General features: G+C 35.2%; 1 protein-coding gene across 1 annotated transcript; it reads left to right on the top strand.

Moving 5' to 3' along the window:
• The first annotated feature begins 44 nt into the window (after window positions 1-44).
• On the top strand, window positions 45-21,605 carry LOC126827951 (DNA/RNA-binding protein KIN17). Its single transcript, XM_050557533.1, has 7 exons — window positions 45-172; window positions 4,973-5,122; window positions 5,621-5,715; window positions 8,239-8,405; window positions 14,094-14,327; window positions 16,851-16,899; window positions 21,452-21,605. Exons 2-7 carry the CDS (start codon window positions 5,003-5,005, stop codon window positions 21,603-21,605), a joined length of 819 nt encoding a protein of 272 aa, XP_050413490.1. The 5' UTR covers window positions 45-172; window positions 4,973-5,002.

Genomic DNA, 21,605 nt, shown 5'->3' with positions numbered 1-21,605 from the left:
TCACTCAAAATAAAAAGGAGAGCACTTCCACTGCGCCACTAGCGCACTTCCCTCCCTTGAACTAAAGATAATTCAACAACATCCGGTAAGAAAGATTGGCGATAAAATAAAAAAAAAACAACCGAATTCATCTACTTATAGTAGGACGATATTAAAAGTTAATTTCTTTTGGGTAAGCTTACCGTTTTCATTATCCCGGAATCTCTCATCCGTATTCCAGCATCCGGATTCGAGAAGAAGTTAGCCAACATATTGAACATATTCCTACTCCTAGCGCCAATATAAACCTATATATAAGGCACATTAATGCATAATATAGACAAGTTATAAAATTACCATATACTGTACTAAAAGTAGCCTACCGGTAGTAAAAATATGGGAGAATCGGGTTAGGGTTAGTTCAGCTGGTATCCAGACCACTCGAACGGACCAAAGACTGCTCGGACCCCCCAAAAAAGACCAGTCGGACCAAAAGAGGGACCACTCGGACCAACCTAAAAGACTACTCGGACCAAACCAAAAGACCACTCGGACCAATTAATTTATATTGTAAGACCACTCGGGGATGTAGTCATAACGGCCCGATGCCATAACGGCCAAAAACAGGTTTGGTCAAAACAGCCCTACTTTAGTTATAACGGTCAAACAGTTGGTTTATAACGTCCCAAAAATTTGGTCATAACGGCCAAACATTTTTAATTTAATGAAAAAGAATATATCTGAGCAAATATTGTTGTTGTTTGTTGTTGTTTATTAAAGATTTAACGTCCAATACATTAGATATGATATTATGGACAGGTTGATTTAATTAAATTATTTACACTTAATTGGTTGAAAATTGGTAAAAACATACAATACAAACATCCGTGTATATATCAAACGTCTCCTTAAAATTGGTTAACACACAAAATAAAAAGTCCTTGTATAATAAAAAGTCAATTTAAAGCACACTTATAAAATCGCTGTCGTGAGAAGAGGGAGCGGGTCATCTTCTCCCTTTGTCATAACAAAAACACTTTAAAACAGGAGGTTCAGCTGAATGATGTTTGGCGCCATCAGTGCGTATAGAAAAAACCCTGTGTGGAAAAAGAATCTGCTTCCGTTCCGTGGATGACATAAGCCACTCAAGAGCTGTGGATATTGCCTTTAATTCTGTGGTATGGATGGAGCATCCATCTGGTAGCCTTTTTGATATACATGTATTAACATTAAATTCAGGAATAACTACACCACCTTGGCTTCACCAGATTATGTAGGGTGTGTGAACCAAGTTCAGGTACAACTGTACCAGAGTTTACAGTGTTATATACTGGGTCGCAGAAAGGAAAAAATAAATTAGTAGATGAAAACGGATAGATACATGTACATATGTCAAGAAGTCTTCAACTGAGAGACAGGACAACAAAACATCAATGTGGTGCTACTGTTATACATGTACAAACCATATGTCCTGAAGAATTTGTCAGTGGAAAAATAGCCCATGACCACCCAATTCCAACCGGCAAATTACATGCTGTAATTCAAAGGAAGGCGAGTACTAATTAATCAACTCGGACCAGTATTTATCTTTGCTAATCGGACCATCTCCACATACATCAACAATTTAATTTTTTTTCTTTGATATGCTTCATCAATTTGATAAGCATGTAACACGGTAGAAATAGTTCCACTATTGATGTCTTCCGTCTTGCTCCGGCCACAGTAGTCATTTGACTACAAAAAAGGTTACTGGCCTATAACTTCATTAAATTTCCAATAACACTGACCCCAAACTGTACTTTACATAACTTAACATATAATAAACCAATTGAAATAGAGGTGAAATAAAGGTGAAACCTCACTCATAAATAGAAAAAAAAAAAACTGTTCGGTAAGATAAGATTAAGATTTCAGTGTTCCACTCTTCACTATTTGTAACATACTTATTTCCATGCAAACTGATGATATATGTTGAAAATTTTGCAATTGAGCCTAATTTTACTTGCTCAAAGCCTCGAATTTATCAGTTGTAGCTGTTAATAAGAATTATCACAAATATTGCAGCTAGTAACATTGTTGTTGTTGTTTACTACAGATTTAACGTCCAATACAATAAATATAATATTATGGACAGGTTGATTTAATTAAATTATTTACACTTGAAAATTGTTAAAAACACAAAATAAAAAAGTCCTCGGATATCAGAAGTTTCTTAAAACACACTTATAAATTCGCTGTTGTATGAAGAGAGGGCGGGTCATCTTCTCTCTTTAAAAACATGTTAAAACAGGAGGTCCAGCTGACGGATGTTTGGCGTCATCAGAGCGGATAGAAAAAAACCCTTGGGGAAAAAAATCCGCTGGCTGTATGTGGAAAAGCGAAGTGCTCACAGTAAAAACCACATAGCTGGACACGTAGATATTTTGCATATTAAAGTGTTCATCCAATAGGTTCCATATGGTTAAAATTAGTTAAAAGTGCAAGACTTCAAAGTTTAAAAGTTTAAAACACGGGTGAGTACAGATACATACAAATTAATCACTACCGATAAATATTAGTTTGAAACGTGTTCATTTAGCGTGAATGCCAAATGCCGGATGTAAACATTCTTTACTTTAGACTCGATTATCACGTGTTTGTTACTGGTGTTCGTGGGAAAACCAGTCATGACGTTCAGGTCTAAAGTGTATTTTTAGTAACACAAGTTGCGAGTAACTTTATTAGCCAATCAAATTTCAGGAGAAAATGCCGCGTGCAGCTGGGTGAATCTCAGTTTGACAGACGAATTTATGATGTTATTGACATTGTTGGGTTAGTTTCGGCAATAAACTTGTCAATATTTTGATTATTTTTACTGGGTTTTCTTAAAATTTTGCGCGAGCAACGAACCGCTCCCGTAAATGTAGAAATCACCTTGGTCACTATTAGATAGAATTTGGTAGAGTAAGGTTGTATGTTTCATTTAACCTTGGTATCATTTTTATATTTAGAGTTTCTTGTCGATTCGATTGTTATTTTCATCAATCGTGTGTTTTAATATTAACATGTAATATGTTATTTTAATGAAATGAACGCATTGATTTTATATGTTGATTGTATAACTTATATTGAAATTATATACTTTCAGGGGGTTTTTTTTAATGAATATTAAATAAACTGTTGTGAAACTGAACCCTTGTGTGGTCGTTTTATAGATAATTTTACCCCCTACAACAATATTAAAACAAACACAATTATCAATTTATTAAAACAACACTTTATTATTGGTCCGAGTGGTCTTTTTGTTTGGTCCGAGTAGTCTTTTTCTATGGTCCGGGTAGTCTTTTTGTTTGGTCCGAGTGGTCTATCAGTTGGTCCGAGTGGTCTATCAGTTGGTCCGAGTGGTCTATCAGTTGGTCCGACTGGTCCTGGTCCAAGTGGTCTTTGGTCCGAGTAGTCATGGATTCGTTCAGCTCTGAACGTAGGGCTCATTACACTCGCCCCATATGTTCAGCAACCGTCCTGGACATCTATTGAATACTTTTTGAAAATAAAATCGACCCCAGTCAATTTTTCTGGGCAATTTTTAACTGCTAAACGATCGTGTATCAGTTTCAGTGAACGTAGAAATGGTTCCACTGCTGATGTCTTCCGTCTTACTCCAGCCACAGTAGTGGCTCGTCCTACAGAGTTCCAATGCGCAAGTTTTTTAGTCAAATCACTACAAAAAAGTTTACTGGCCTATAACTCCCTTAATTACACATAAACTGACCCCAAACTGTATTGTACATAGCTTAACATATAATAAACCAATTCCCATTGAAATAAAGGTGTAGCATTACCGCATAATTACATGATTTGACGAAACCCAACTTTGCGCAAAATTTCTCTGCTATCCAAATTAAAATGTCCACAAGTCTGAAATAGTATGCGCACTCCATCTCACGTGATCATACGTCACTTTCCATATATGGCCTTCATGTCCATAATTATATGCTAATGACTTTAGCGTTGGAAAAAATGCCCAAAACAATAATAGACTGTGTGTTGCGAAGGATGGGTATTAATTTCTCGCTCAAACGTGAACAAAAGTTAATTATTGACTCTGTTTTTAGAAGTCTGATGTAATGGGCGTCTTGCCAACTGGATTTGGCAAATCTATAACATTTGTTATGATCCTATATTCTCTGATAGTAATTACCGAGCGTAGTGGCACAGTCTTATGAGGGAAACCATGGGCGGGGTTAACGCGTCACAATATTTGGCGAGATTTCACCTGGCTGGTGTCATGGTGGCTTACATTATAAGAATTTTAGGTAAGCAGATGAAACAAAATTGGAAATTTTGAAAAACTTTGATTATAATTGGGCAAGGCTTACCTAAATTTCATTTCTTCATGTATGGCTGAGTTATTTAAATTTGGGCGTTAACCCATATTTAGATTTCAATGGTTACTAGTCCCTATTCTAAATTGTGTTATAATATCTTGTATTTTGAGAACAATCGTCAGTCATCAGCGGTGAAAAGACACACGGTTATATTATAGCCGATGCACTGGTCAGTCAGTATAGATGATATCAGATCTATGATCCTTCTAGGTTGATTATGTCCTCTATTTATAAATACAGACTGCAAGTGACATAAAATAACAAATAGAACATAATTTCAGACATATTTCATGGGTCACATTTTCTGACTGGCTAAAATTACCCTGGGACTAAAAGTAACTTTATTTTGTATGCATACACGTATTTTGATTATGCTTCTATTTGCACATGGAGAAACACAGTGGCTCAGTAATTAAGATGTTGACTTGCTAACCTACAGGGCCCATGTACACATTGGAGTGCACGTAAAATATCCCCCGGCAGTTGGAATTATATATAAGAGTAGGTTGCTGTTCGGGCAAAATTTCCCTCATAGCACATTGTATGGCATATGCCCGTCTTCTTTAGCCCAGTCAGAGCAGAACAGTAGGACGTTAAACCCCATTTCATTTCATTTCTCTTTGCAGATGTCAACATAAGTAATACATATCAATAAAATGGGAAAAGAAAAGGGTGGATTCTTAACTCCAAAGGCTATTGCAAATCGTATTAAATCCAAGGGTTTACAGAAGTTACGATGGTATTGTGAGATGTGTCAAAAACAGTGTAGAGATGAGGTAAATTAATTATTAATCTTATGTTAAAATTCTTTAAGTTAAAAGGATTCTTGTGCTCTGGCCATCTTTGCTGATGAAAGGTAATTTTTGGTTTCTGATTTGACATACCGGTACAGAGGTATTGAAGTATGTTTATAGATGGTATACAAAATCTCTCAAATTGTTATGATGTCAGATATATTAATGTGAACTGGACACATTCTGTTTCTTCAGTCACAGCTTCAGTACCAGGTAATGTGTGAACAGAATGCCTGCTTAAGACTTGCCGTTATGAAAATACATTTTTGCAAAGACTCAAAAATCACAATTCTTATGACTATGTGGTTTAAAATAGATAAACATATGGGAACTATCTGGATAATCAAGCTAGGTTATTGATGTGTATGCAGTGGTTCACTGTGGGATGGTCACAGCTAACATAAATTGAAACTTGTCTGATCTACCTGTGACGTCACCTGTACTCTGGTATAGTTTGGCTTATTCTTGTCTTTTTCATAGAATGGTTTTAAATGTCATATGACATCAGAGTCTCATCAGCGACAGTTGTTGTTGTTTGCCGAAAATCCAGACGAATATATTGATTCTTTTTCAAAGTAAGTCTAAAAAGACATTCTTTTAATATTCATTTTTAAATCCAATGACCACATGCATGTTATACCCTAAGATGTTGTATTGTAATTGTTAATATTGAATTAAATCAAGATGAACTTATTGTTATTGAAATCTAGTATAAGCTTATTCTTTATCCTTCCCAAAGTTACAGTCAGAAAAAAATGAGTGTCTGTCATCTTTTTGTATTTATTCGCCTACATTCTCGTGTGGATGTATTATGCCGTCGACCCTGTCCGTTCATTTGTCTGTCCATTTACATTTGCTTGTGGACACATTACAGATCATAAATTTTACCCAAATTTGACGAAACTTAAAATACATGTTTATATCCCAAAGATCTTGGTTCTTTTCGATATTGTATGTTTATATCTAAAAGATTTTGTCTCCTTCCAATATTGCCGCATCTCAGACCATAATACATTATGTTGTGGACCCTTATTAGGGGTCACATTTTTTTTCCAATTTGGATGTGTTTTTTAATCAGTTTGATTTTTGTGTACATCAGACCTTTTGTGTTGGAGTTATATGCTCCCTGCCTTTTACACAAAATGTAAAATGTGTACAAAGTGCACATTTTTTGTCCGATTATGATGGAACTTAACATATCACTTTGATTTTGGTGTGCATCAGACCTTCTGATCCAGAGTAATTCCCCTTTTCCGAAAACCTTATCAAGACTATATTTTTTAACAGATTTTTTCAAATTTGGGTAGAGGCATTGGGGGTCATACATGAGACAACGAACCTTATCGATTATCAGTGTTCTGCGACCTTTTGTCTAGACTTATGCTAGGGTGACCCACGCACCTACAGAAATACAGTCAACCGCTGATAGTTCGAGACTATCACTGAAGCGTGCACATTCGCCGTGTCGAGGCCAACTTTCTGACAGTATGATACTATAAATAGCCATGGCACGTGCAATTCTCTACAAATCTATCAACTATTACAGCCGTAAAAAAATTATTGTTGACGATTTTGAATAGCAGTAAAATTAAGCTTCTTGGTTATTACAGCAGATTTAGAAATTACGTTCGTTTCATTTTTTAAATCGCTTTATCATTAACTGTACCGTTAAGAGCGGCATCTTTTGGTTTAGTACAAATAATATCTCAGAAACACTTGGGTTAGACAGGAACATGATACTAGCAGTAGTTTCATTTTACTTTTACAAGCTTCTTAAAACAATTGTTGAGCTAGCTAACGTGCTCATTTCTAACTTCAATTTCTTGTTCTAGCTTTCTGTTATGTTTCGTAAAAAAGTAGTCTTGATTATCCCGACCTGTCAATCAGCCCTAGAATGGTCGATAGACTGGTTCAGCGAGACTAATTTCAAAACAAGGGCACGTAACCTATCTTTCACTCAAAAGTGTCTGGATGTTATGGACGACACATGGAACCAGTTTTCAGTCTATTATTTATAGATGATTAATGGTCATAGCTTATTAAGTACAACATGATCGTTTATTTAGTGACTATAATTGTGTGAAACTGATTTGAGGCTTGGCATATATATAAATATTGTGGCGAAATTGTCGAGATATATGGAGATATTTATTTATGGTGGGTCACCCTACTTATGGGCCCTTACATGAAAACTTTGTGAATGTGTTTTGGTGGCCACAATTTTTACCCAATCTTTTTTTAGATTTGGTGTAAAGCATTGAGTTCATGTGAAAATGAACCATATCAATATTCAACGTTCCCCAACCCTTTGTTCTGGAGTTACCCCACTTTGCCAAAAATGTTCTGAATGCGATAAAGGCTACAGTTTTTAACAGATTTATTTCAAATTTTGTGTGTAGCATCAGGGTCATGAGAGGACAAACCTTGTTTCTGCGAAAGAGGCTACAGTTTTTGACAGATTTATTCCTAATTTGATGTGAACAATGAGAGGCAATCTGATTAAAATGCAGATCTATATTACGTTTTGTTTTTTTGTACTTTTGATGGCCTACATACATGAAGATCTGACCAGTTGTAATGGGAGGTCGTGTCAGTGGTCATACAAGCGACTTTTGACCCTCTGACATAAAACATTGATTAATGAATCAGCGTTGATGTTTATAGTGGTTTACCCACAGTTCCATGCAGAGCACTCCAAGAACTCGCCGTAACAGACCATTTCATTTGCTAATTCCTCACATCAACCAGAACGCCTGTTATATAACAACTCTTCCAGATCCTACATGCAGTGTTGTGAAGACAAGTAAAACGAAATTTTGAACTATAAAAAACGAAAGAAATAGGATCTGTGTTTTAATCAGATTGAATGAGAGGATGAGCTCTATTTTCCAATTCCCCGTCCATCTATTTCAAAATGTGGGTGTATCTTGCTTGGTAACCGCTTGTTACTAATCCTGGCAACCAAGGCTTGTCATTATCCAGTACAAAATGGGACATTTTTTCAGGTTAATGAAAAGTTTCAGAAATTATAACCCTGAAATTGTTTACCAGCAAGTGGTAGGCATATTTATGAAAATGTTCTATACTTATGTTTTCAGCGATTTTGCAGAAGAATTTTTAGAAGTACTGAGAAGAAGATGTGGTACTAAGCGTATTCATGCTAATATTGTCTATCAAGAATATATTTCTAACCGAAATCATGTCCGCATGAATTCCACACAGTGGGTAACATTGACAGATTTTGTAAAATGGCTTGGTAGAGAAGGTACCGTATTGTTTTTGTTTCATATCCACATTTAATAAATGTACTATTTGTAATTGCCTCACGTAAAAAGACCCCCAAAATATAATGTAAACATCAACATGTTTTCAGCTTGAAATTTTCAACACTACACAACACTTTTGTGGAAAAAGTACTTAAGGTTGTACAAAGTTGCACAAATTTACTGAAAAGCACACATTTAATTGTCCTAATAATAATAATAATAATAATAACTAGATCTGCTAGGCAGATATGAAAGCTTTCATATTCATGGTCACAGGTCATGGATTTTGTCAAGAATGTGAAAAAGAAAAATAAATTGCTAAGATCGACTAAAATGTCACTGAGTTATAACGAGAAACACTTCAACCGGGCAAAATTTCCTCATAGATGCCACAGATTAAATCGGCCAAAAAATGGCTAAGTCATAACAACCAGGCATCACTTCCCATCAGATGTTATTGATTTTAGGGCTCAGTATTAGGACCGATCATGTTTGATTTCACATCATACAGGAAAGAAAGGATAAAGACATTTGCAGAAACTAACGGACTGGAGTAATACCTGGCTCTTGCGATTTCATCCGGAGAAGTGCAAACACATGCATATTGGTAAGAAAGATCCGGAACCAGATTTCAGATATGAACTACTAGGTCGCACACTAGACAACATACGAGACGAGAAGGATATAGGAGTGACCATAGATGACCAGCTGAGCTTCGATAGACACATTAGCATAAAGGTGAAAAAAGCTAACTCGATGTTCGCACTATGAAGAAGAATATTTCAACATTTAGATGAAAAGTCATTCATACCTCTCTACAAGACCCTAGTAAGGACTCACCTTGACTATGCCAGTTCTGTATGGTTCCCATATAAGTGTAAACATATAGATATGATAGAGGGAGTTCAGAGGAGGGCAACAAAACAGATCCCAGGATTGTCAAATCTCACATATGAAGAACGACTAAGAAGATTAAAGCTACATCGAGAAGATATGATCGAAATATATAAGATTCTAAGTGGCAAATATGACCCTCATACTTCTAATTTTATCAAATTGCGTAAAGACCATTTAAACAGAGATCAAGGAAGGGGGAACTCAAAGAAACTACTTGTACAGAGAACGAAATCGAATATCAGGAAGTACAGTTTCAGTGTGAGATCAGCAAACCTGTGGAATAGTCTTCCAGAAGAAGTTGTGTGTGCTAAGTCATTGAACTCCATTAAAAATAGACTGGACAAATATTGGAGTACACAAGATACGTTATATGATTATAATGCTGAAATTAAGACCTAAACCGGCAGTCATACAAATAGCAGAATTCAGTTAAACAGTGAGGAGTCCGACGAAGAGGACCTAACAGGACCTGTGTTGGAAAATCAACATAAGTATAAGTAATCTTAAGCACAAAAGAATTATGAACTAAGTTATAACAGAAAACATTTCAACCGGGCAAAATTTCTGAGTTTTAACATTTTAAAAGTTGCTAAGAATCTTTGGTTACCAACCGATTTTGATAAAACTTTAAAAATAGGCACCAAATGACCTACTTAAATGGTTGCCATCAATATTAGACCTGATTTCAAAGTTTTTGAAAATTTAAAGGAAAAAATGCCCTGTAAACAACTTTGTCAGGACAAAAAACTTCAAAGTGGAAAATTGAAATTTTCATGTACCAAAAATTCGACCCGAAGCCAGGCTATCCAGAAATGTTACAATTTCGAAAATAGGAGATGAATTCACGAAACGACAGCCTATTTCGATTATTTCCAAGCCGACAATGCAAATTTTTCACTTGTAAACAACTTTGTTGGCACGAAAAACGTTGAAGTGGAAATTTGAAATTATGACATTTTCAAATACCAAAAATTTGACCCTGTTCCAGGCTATCCAGAAATGTTTTTTTTAGGCATTCCTTCGACATTCTTTGTCCAATCGACATTTAATAATTCATTATTTACCGTATTTTACAAGGTATAAGTTTATGTGAAGTATAAGTCGAATCGTCATATTTTACTGTTTTTCCAACCTCCATCCATATATATAAGTCAAAGCGCTATATAAGACGAATGTTTTTGAAGTCCACATTAGCAATCTATTATTGAGTTTCGGGACTGTTATCCTATTCGGTGTATGCCCAGAAAAATTGGCCAATAATATTAATTAGGCGTAGGATAAAATAATCAGTTTATAAATGTAGGACTAACTTGATTAATATTTTTTAAGTTGTGGTCTATATTTATTTGAACCAGTTTTTATTTCAATATATCCGATAAATTTAAGACAATGCAGGTTCTGTTTCTAATCACACATGTTTATAACAATTCACCAATAAATGACCTAACGACCAGTCTATGCGAAATGATATTTTTTTTACTGGACATTTGGGCAGGTATTATTCCAACTATTACTGGACCGAATGAGATTTTACTGGTCCAAAAAAGTTCATACCAAAAATATGCATAAAATAAGTAATAATGGCCTAAAACTCGAAAAACAACAAACAGTATATATAAGGGGGAAAATACTTTACTTTATTACAAAGATTATCTATTGTATAAAGACTTTTTCGCACACTTCCTTAATTGTCATTTTGTGTTAATGATAACAATAAATAGACCGCGCAAAGAAAATATAATCCCTTAGATGACAATCGAGTCTACCAGAAGCCAATGTTATTAATACAATAAAAGGACTTTCGTTTTAGTCTGGATTAACCTAGCCTACTACTTACTAGACTAGCTCGATATACGGTATTACGTACTCGAGATAATATTTTGTTTACATTTTAAACAATAGTGAAATTAACACAATAAATTAAACGAGAATTCAACAGTCCGTGCACGAAGTGCCGTCAGTCAGTGCCAATACGGCGATGATTTAATATTTGTAAGTTGAGTGTCCGTTAACCCGTCCACGGTTAAGGTAATACCGGTACTTGACTTGTATATTATTTAATTGATTAGAATAGATCAGTTTTACTCATTGGTTGTTTATATTGTTTTATTTACCTAATAATCAACTAGCTTGGTTCGCCATCCCGACAGCGATTAGTTCGAGTTCCAATTCTTTATTCCTTTCAGCCAAAGACTCATCAGGTATAACATATAGTACAAACAAATAAATAAATACAATATGTACAAAAACAATATAGTTCACCGATGTTTTTGTAATAAAGAACAATAGTATTGTTTGTTGATTAGCGTTATGATTTTAGACAAAATGGTAAGTTCACCAATGTTTTTGTAATAAAGTAGACCTGTATTGTTTGTTAATTGACTTTATCCCATGATTAAAAAATTGGCGATGGTTAGTATTGGGTCAAAAATAATTCCTTAAATAGCGCCGGAGCCCCTTTTAGATAAATTGAATTCGCATAAAAACAACAAAGAGTGGCTACGTGCGATTTTATTCTTTGATCTTTGATTCACGGGACATTTCTGTTATTCAAACAAATCTGCACGAGCATGACAACAGACAAGTTGACAGTTACCATTGATTTGGGGTTCATGTAGAATAGGCTCTTCTATCGAGCCTACAGTTATTCTTTTCTAAAATAAAATGAATGCCTTGGATTTTCGTGTGGATTTGATAGCGGTTATACTTTACTAATATTCTCTGACATCGGAGACTTGTGTCGCGTTCATTTCATTTTTGCGGTTAGTATGAGCTTCTTATGTCTGATTTGAAATCGCTTTCGACTCCCGTTGCAAGTTCTATTTGTCTTATTTCTATTTGGAAGACCGGTAACCTAAATACAGTTATAGTTTGCAATTTTAAAGTCTATCTTTGCCGTGATTCGAGAGTAATTCTTAACTATGCACTCTAAACATGTATAGTCTTAATGTAGTAGACATTCAAAATGTAGTAGACATGCAGCTTTACATGACTGGTTGGAAATGTAACCGCATATATCGTGCAGAATATGTGAACACGCGTGTTCTTACTATACAACTTTACCTAACGCGTCCGTATTATTAACGAAAATATTCAACATTCATAACATCGTGGCAGTATATCGTTTTGACATCGATTGTTTATGACAAATATAACCGTTAATTTTGCATGTAAAATTACACCGAGGCCTATCGTGTCCCGCGACTATCGTTGCACACGGTAGCGACTGCTACACTGTACGTACTCGAGATAAGATTTTGTTTACATTTTAAACAATAGTGAAATTAACACAATAAATTAAACGAGAATTCAACAGTCCGTGCACGAAGTGCCGTCAGTCAGTGCCAATACGGCGATGATTTAATACAACCAGCAGTCAGTAAACCGGGTCCAGAATCTTTCCGGACAACTGGGCCGGTATTCATGATGAAAATACCGGACCGAGAGCTATTTTATCGGTAATGACCGGCGGTCCGACGGCTTTCGCATGGACTGCTAACGACCCATCATCTTTTAGAACATTATCAAGAAGATCATTTATACTAATTGAATCATTTTCATTTGAATTCGAATTTGAGGCCATCTCTCTTCTGGATCGATTTACCAGTCTTGATTTCGGTATTTGTATTTTGTACACCAATCTAACCATGTGTAAAAATGCTTGAGTGAACTCGGGTGAACTGTATTCCTAAATACTACAGACGATGATATATTTCAACGAAATATCTCTCTTTTTGCATATTTTAGTCATAATTAACACTTTAAAAGTTACTTAGTACATACTCAGTTTAGATAAAAAAATCTTGGTAGATCATCTAAAATAAAACACTGCTAAAACTGAAGGAGATTAACTCTCGTCCTCGACACATCTGCCTCAGTTGGCCATGTTTAACATAACATTTTGATTATGGCCCCTGATTGTTTGAAAAATCATGTTTTTTACTTGTGGAAGCTCTAGAAGTCACAATTTGTATTCAATTTTAAAAACCGTATCAATATATCATCGATACACCTCAATGAAGTTTGAATTCAAATTTCGTAAAAATCTGACCGAAATTGCTGGGCAAATTGACCGCTCCACGTTCGCAAATAGTGTAAAAGTATGTAATACCAAGGTTGTGGACCCTTTAGAAGTCACAATTTTTATCCATATTTGATCAAACTTGAAATGTATGAATATAACGCTATGGTCTTGGTTCTTATCGATTTTCGAGCATATCTGACCGTAAATACCTGGATTATGACCCTGATTGACTAAAATCATTAATATAAACAGCATAGTCTCAATTATCCGCTTTTATTGATTTAATTATCAATAGCCGTTAGCGGCATATAGGAATCTAATCCAGCCAACATCGAAGGCTAGCCTTGACATCGAGAGTTTATTATGGTCTGGATAAGTTAATTAATGTCTAATTGATAATTTAGATAACATTTCAGGCCTAAAGAAAGACATGTAATAAGCAGATTTTGCTCTTGCATAATGCATGTTTAAACAATGCATATTTTGATCACTGTTCATTGTCCCCAATTTGGGCTGGTTCCCTAAAACAATGCAATAGCCTTGACCAATAAGGACACTATTTTTTAAACTGAGCCTTTGCCAGCATGTGTATGACATACTAAAGTATTTTGACTAATTTTTCACATTCGATGTGAAACATTGAGACAATGAGAGTCCTATCGGTTTTCCCTGTTCCCCGTCCATCTCTTGCAATATGTGGTCATATCTTGCCTGCCAACCGCTGGCTATTAATCTTGATTGTTATTGATATTAATCTATTTTTAAGGTAAATGTGTAGTTGATCTAACAGAGAAAGGTTGGTTTATTTCCTATATCGATCGCGACCCGGAAACAATAAAAAAACAAGAAGCGATTAAAGCCAAAGAAAAAATAGATTTAGATGATGAAGAGAGAACGTCTAAATTCATACAGAAACAGATAGAAAAAGCAGCACTGAACGAAAAACGTAAAACTGAAACAGAATTTACAGATTTAAATAGACAAGATGAAGATGAAAAAGGTGTGGTATGATCATTAGGATGCAGAAACGTAAAAAAAAACAAAACAAGATTTGCATTCATCCAACTTTTTGTATAATTTCCATGATCATTATTATAGATTTTTAGGTTCACCAAAAAGATGTAATAATTTTATGAGCACCCATTTATCAATGAAATAATGTTATTTCATTAAGTCAAGTTTGTAACAAACTAGTGGATACTTCCAGAATATAATCTCATTTATTAAGTATTTCATGTACAATGAACAAGACAGACCTGAGCAGGAAGTGTAATGTGACACATGTTCATATCTGAATTCAAATACTAAAACAATGTCACTAGCTGTCACAATTTATTTTTATTAAATCACAATTTGGGTAATTACTTGCAGTGTCAATTTAGCCAACCAAATGATAGACTATGCGCTGTAGATCATCTATAGGCCTGTCATTAAGTCAACTGATGTGGTTTCGATTCCCAGCTTGTTTGTGACAAGGAGTAGGCTTATCTGTCCAACCTCATGGGTTTTGTCCGTGTTTTCCAGTTTTCTCCCACTACAAAATAGCCCTATGGGCAAGTTTGTGTTGAGTATGTTACACCCAAGAAGCTTTAATGAACTGGAGAGGGCATGACATTGTTTTACCGTTGTGACAATTGAAGCCAGTGACACCATATTAGTTAACCCAAAACATTAAAATTAATTGGTTGTGTGCAGTGAATAAAACTTTTTATTTAAAACAGGAATCAGATAATATTATCCCAGAGGAAATTTGTTTTAAGTGAAAGCAACACACTTACAGATATAAATAATAAATTATTTAAATTATAATAAATCATGTAGGCCCTAATTTCCATAGAGTTATAGAATTGAAAATATCATCTCAAGCAGAGTACAACGGATTATAGAATATTGCATTTATTTCAATTAAAGACCTTGTGTGATTCTTGTGCTACATTAATCCTCTGCAAACTATAATATTGTTAACATGGAATCTTTAATACGAATACCTGTCCAAAAAAGACTCAATTTCACCAATCTATGCGACACCCTATAACAAGGTAGTCGCTATCTTTATTTGCCGTGAACCAAATTGATGGACCAGTTTTTAATCCGACTGAATTCAAGCCAAGATATTATCAAGCGTTTGTATTTCGATTTTGTTGTCTTAATTAAATGTCAAATAATTATTCTGAATACAGTAGGCCTACATATTGGGGTGGATTCAGCCGTGAGAAATTTGATATCTTCCTAAAAATGCAAATCACGCATCGATACTGCCAGGATTAAAATATATATTAGATACATATTAAAATGTCATGACTTCGGTTCAAATGAAATATAAACAAGACAAAGCTTTATGGATGTAACACAAATCGAAATCAATTATTAAATTTGACTTATAAAAAACCCCAAATAAAACATTATTATTTCATCAAACTACGTCAATTAATGTCCTGTCAATAGAAGAAGTTTTGTATCTGCCAACTTTTAGTCTTCATGTTGTGTTGCAATGATTCTGTGTAATGTTTTCCTGTATAAAAATATATGATTTGCAAATATTTCTGGAATCTAGACCTAGGTGTTCAGCCCGGTAAGCTTCAGAGGGTGCAGAAATGAAATAACCGAACAAATTCACCGAAGGCACGAAGCAAGGCTTCCAGACTATGAGAAATTTAGACGGCTACGAGGGAGTTTTCCTGTCATTCCGGTCCGTTAGTGCAGCAACTAAAAAATATTCAAAATATGGCATTACTTTTGTGGTTTTGGAACCGAAATCACACTATGATGTGACCACCTAAATTCTCATTTTTTTCGGGAGAGGAGACAGAAATGAAACGGATGATAAAATTCCCAATTTGACTTCTCAGGGCCGCGGCTGGTAATGTCGGTAGTCCAAAGTTGCAATTTCTTCGGATCTCTTTTCTCGTGAGTGCTAATTCAGTACTTGATTGCACCGACCTTTGGTTTCGCAAAATAAATTCAACTCCATGTCCATCTAAGCTCAATCAGTTGCATTCACAGAAATTTACGTCCCGAAAAATTGATAAAGCAAATACTGATGAGGCATGAAAAAATGATCGCTCCTACAGCAGTGTGACTATAGTTTTAGAGTGCCGCTAGAAACTATTTATTACACTAATTTTAATTTTTTGGGGTTTTTTTTGTTTATCCATAAGTCAATTTAAAGATAACAGTTCCCGAAAAATTAATTAAATCAATAAACCTAAAACAATCCCACAATGCAGAATTTCTTCACACCAAAGAGCCATGTGATTTTGGACCTTTTATTTTGTTGACTAGCAAAAACATATAACATTTCTTCTTTTTTTCACATTAGACGTACACCTAGAGTAGTCCGGTATATAGCTGTTTGGGGGTTAACCAATATGGCGTTGATGGCTTCACCAAAATGACGTCATGTCGCCTCCATACCATGAAAGCTGCTATGTTAAACCCCATATCTGTGTCTCTTGTTCTGATGAGCACTTTCTGAAAATATGTTCCTTGATGATTAAATCTGCTTCTACAAATTTATTTTCAGTTGTGTTTTTAATGCCACAAAGTATAAAAAAGTCAGAAATTTCCAGCACGTAAGTCAATTTATATTTACAGTTCAAGTCATTAAAGCTTCAATAGGTCTGAAAGCCAATACTACTAGTTATACTCACAAAATTGGTCTATTTGTATTCGCCCACATTTTCATGTGGACATATTATGCCGTCGCCCCGTCCGTCCATCCACAATTTGTTTGTGGACACTCTACAGGTCACAATTTGTATCCGATTTCAACGAAACGTGAAATATAGGTTTATCTCCCTAAGATCTTGGTTCCTTTCGATATTGGCATGTATCGAACCGTAACTTTATGGATTATGGCCCCTGATTGTACGAAAAATCACGTTTTTAGCTTGTGGACACTCTAGAGATCACAATTTTGATCCAATTTTGATGATACTTGAAATGCATGTTTATAACCCAAAGATTTGGTTCCTTTCGATATTTGCGCATATTGGATCGTAACTTCCTGAATTATGGCCCCTGATTGTACGAAAAATCGTGTTTTTGACTTGTGGTCCCTCCAGAGGTCACACTTTTTATCTGATTTAAAAAAAAAAACGTTTTAGTTTATCACCGTTACACCGTAATGAAGGTTGAGTTCGAATTTTGTGAAAATCGGACCAAAAGTGCCGGACAAAATGGTCACCGCTTGTACATGAATAGTGTTAAAATATGGTATATCAAGGTCCTGGACTCTGTGGAGGTCACAATTTTAATTTGATTTTGATAAAACTTGAAATACATGTTTATAACCCAAAGATCTTGGTTCTTTTCGATATTTGCTCATATCAGATTGTAACTTCCTGAATTATGGCCCCTTTCGATATTGGCATGTATCGGACCATAACTTATGGATTATGGCCCCTAATTGTACAAAAATCACGTTGTTAGCTTCTGGACCCTCTAGATTGTACGAAAAATCACGTTTTTAGCTTCTTGACCCTCTAAAGGTCACAATTTTTATCCGATTTTAAAAAAAGTTTAAATGTATCACCGTTACACCCTAATGACGGTTGAAATGAAATGAAATGGGGTTTAACGTCCTACTGTTCTGCTATGAGGGAAATTTTGCGCTACGGCCTACTCTTATATCGAATTCCAACTGCCAAGGGATCTTTTACCTGCACGCCAATGTGTACATGGGACCTCGGTTTTTCGTCCCATCTGAACAACTAGACAGCTGTCCTTGTCGGGCCCTCCGTCCTGCATCACTGACAAGGGGAAACCACGCCGGAAAATCGGGATGAACTTTCTCGGCCAATGCAAGGATCAAACACCCGACCTCCAGGCTAGCGAGCCAGCATCTTACCAATTTAGCCACGGTTGAATTCAAAATTCAGGAAATACTGCCTGACAAAATGACCACTCCTTGTACGCAATTAGTGTAAAAGTATGTAATACCAAGGTTGTGGACAATCTAGAAGTCAAAATTTTTATCTGATTTTGATGAAACTTAAAATATATCTTTATATCCCAAATATCTCACTCTCAGTTGCACATTTCAGACCATAACTTCCTGGATTATGGCCCCTGATTGTATGAAAAATCGCTTTTTTTAAGCTTGTTCTCTATCCATCTCTTGAAAAATGTGATTGACGAGAGTTTTGCTTTTCACAGTAACAGAAAATGTTACAGCAATCTTTCCAGAGTAGTGAGCAATCATAGAATTTGTATCTTACCGATCTACTAGCATTTTTTCAATTTCAATTCTGTAGTAAGACCGAAGAAAGTGCGACGGACACTTAGTGTCATTTCACTAGTGTGCAGATTTTGAGGTATAAAAAAACTTAACACAATATATATTTTCAAAGATATCTCATATAATTATATACTTGGATCATGAGAGGATGAATCCAATAGATAACCAGCATCCCTGAGTTACATCCCTGTCCTTTCTAGAGAACCTTTGAATGAGATATAAGCTACAGTTTTTAATGAACATTTTTCAAATTGTGATCCCAAAGATCTTGGTTCCTTTCGATATTGAATCATTTCGGACCATAACATCCTGGGTTATAGCCTCTGATTGTACGAAAAATGGCTTTTTATACGCCCATATTTTCATGTGGACGTATATTGTCGTCCACAATTTGTGGACACTCTCGGGTCACTGTTTTTATCGAATTTGATAAAAACGTGAAATATTGGTTTATCTCCCAAAGATCTTGGTTCCTTTCGAAGTTGGCATGTTTCGGACAGTAGCTTCATAGATTATGGCCCCTGATTGTACGAAAATCATGTGTCTAGAGGTCACAATTTTTATCCAGTGTTAATGGAACTTGAAAAGTTTGTTTATAACCCAAAGATATTGGTTCCTTTCAATATTCGTGCATATCAGATTGTATCTTCCTGTTTTAAAATACAACAATTCGAATGTGAAAAGTAACTGACGGTCGACTGTTATGAGTCCTCTGGATTATATTACACATGGAACAAGTATGCAGAGGCAGAGTCTTAATACAATTGGTGCTGAATAGTTAGTGTGTATCTTAGACTACTCAATGCAAGTGCTCTCGCTGGCTTTCAATTTTTTTTCAGCCAAAATGGATGATAATTTTATCTAAATAAAAAATGTTCATATTTCTTTTCCGCCAACTGGAATATTTTATCTGCCAAAAATGTGTGATAAATAAGACATGTAACAATTTTATTTCTCAGATAGGCCTACTGTAAAAACAATTACCGGTACCGGTATATACAACAACTTTACATAATAGATTAGCCCAGATTTGAGATGATTTACTAAGATCATAATTTATTTTTGGTGACTTTAGTCTATAAAGTATTTGCACACTGTATTGCATAATATATTTTCAGTATGTACGCGTCAAATCTCATCCAAGGATTGCCATTTTTCTATAAATATATGTTTTGCGTGAGCAATAGGCCTATTGTTATTTTCAGGTACCATATAAAGGTATTTGAATTTGAATCTGTATCCCTGATAGAATGATATAAATTTCAATTTTATTTGTAAGAGATGCTTACAATTATACTCATCGATCACTTTAGAGCATTTTGGCACCGGGACTCGAGAATCGTCTCTATTTCACCAGTTCTTACGTTTCCCACCAATGGTGATAATATAATTTGAAATAATAATATCTGACTAAGCAAAATTTTAAAATTTTCAGTTATTTTTATTTATTATTATCATATTAATACATGTAACACAAGGGATAATATCACAATATCAATATACAGGGGCCGCGGAACAGGGGGGGCTGCGGGGGCTTCAGTCCCCCTACTTTATTTTGCAAAAAAAAAAAAAATAAATAAATTGTTATTTCGTCCCACTAATCTACGTCCCAATCTACATTTATAATAATTATAACTGGCATTGTTCTCGTCATGGATAACACGAGTGGTGATGAGTCATGGTCAACTTTTCTTTCGTGATAGCAGCTAGGAGGGTTTTGGATTCCTTAAAATGCAAAAAATCATATCAAAGTTTCAAAAATTTCTTGGGGCCCTTAGGCAGGCCCCAAACTCCACGCCGGAAGCTTCCGGCGGCTGCGGCGCCTCCAGCAATGCGCTCTCACGTCGCTATTTGATGCTTCGTTTTTGGGACTTGTCAACAATTGTCATACCCCCACTTCGGAAATTGCTCCAGATTTTCGGGCGTGATTCACTCTTGTCAGTGATGCAGGAGGGAAGGCCTGACTAGGAAAGATGTCTATTCTTTCTGATGTGACAAAAAACCAAGGTCCCGTGTACACATTGGCGTGCACGTAAAAGATCCCTTGATGTTTGCAATTCAATATAACAGTAGGCCATAGTGCTGCTGTCCGGGCAAAATTTCCCTCATAGCACACTGTATGCCCGTCTTCATTGGCCTAGTTCAGAACAAAACAGTAGGACATTAAACCCCATTTCATTTCATTTTTATATTATGGATTGGACAAGGGCCAGCCCCTTTTTTTTTGTGATTCCTGAATAATCGAGTAACAGCTCGGCACAAGTTCACATATTGATGCAGCATCAAAATTTTCATACAGTCATGTGTCTGTTATAGCAAATATAGCAAGGTGATGATCACAAATAAATTAATTGAGTTTGGCAGTTTTATTACACACAGATCTGCTGTTAAAAAGACAAATCCAACAAGAATTGACCTCTTTACTTATTTTAATTAGATTTGAAAAATTTTGTTTTCTCTCTGTACTTGTTTTAATTTCGTCACAGTTTTGATGTTAAAAAGACAAATCCAACAAGAATTGACCTCTTTACTTATTTTAATTAGATTTGAAAAATTTTGTTTTCTCTCTGTACTTGTTTTAATTTCGTCACAGTTTTGATATTTTGATTAATTTGTTTCGGTTAAAATTTGCTGCTGGTTGGTTTATAGTTTAGGATAGTTTTATCTTTATCTATACTGCTAACACATTAAAATATGCGTGTGCATTCCTTTTACTTCACAAGTAAATGTGATTTTGGATAAAAGTGGTTTACTGGACAGCTTTTATTTGTTATTGAGTTTTATTGTTGTTCACAATGAAGGATAATTGAATAAGCTTTTTCACGTTTACCATAGTTAATTACGAGCTACATGTTTTTGTTGTTAATCCTGTCTTGATTTTTCAGATCAAAGATGACAGATAATGCATTTAAAAAAGTCTCTGATATATCAGATAAAGTTTTACCATCTAAAGTGCCAGTACAGAGAACTGCAACAAAAACAGGTCTTAAGAGAAAATCAGCATTGGATGAAATCATGGAGGTAGAAATCTATTGTTAG

This window comes from Patella vulgata, chromosome 7, assembly GCF_932274485.2.
Source record: "Patella vulgata chromosome 7, xgPatVulg1.2, whole genome shotgun sequence".
Classification (NCBI taxonomy): domain Eukaryota; kingdom Metazoa; phylum Mollusca; class Gastropoda; family Patellidae; genus Patella; species Patella vulgata.
This window is presented reverse-complemented; position numbering and strand designations above follow the sequence as displayed.

Excerpts from the sequence above, each read along its gene's own strand:
- LOC126827951 (XM_050557533.1), top strand. The coding sequence starts at position 5,003 with ATGGGAAAAGAAAAGGGTGGATTCTTAACTCCAAAGGCTATTGCAAAT. Across the intron at positions 5,716-8,238 it reads TATATTGATTCTTTTTCAAA|CGATTTTGCAGAAGAATTTT; the intron begins GTAAGTCTAAAA and ends TTATGTTTTCAG. Across the intron at positions 14,328-16,850 it reads ACAAGATGAAGATGAAAAAG|TTGTGTTTTTAATGCCACAA; the intron begins GTGTGGTATGAT and ends ATTTATTTTCAG.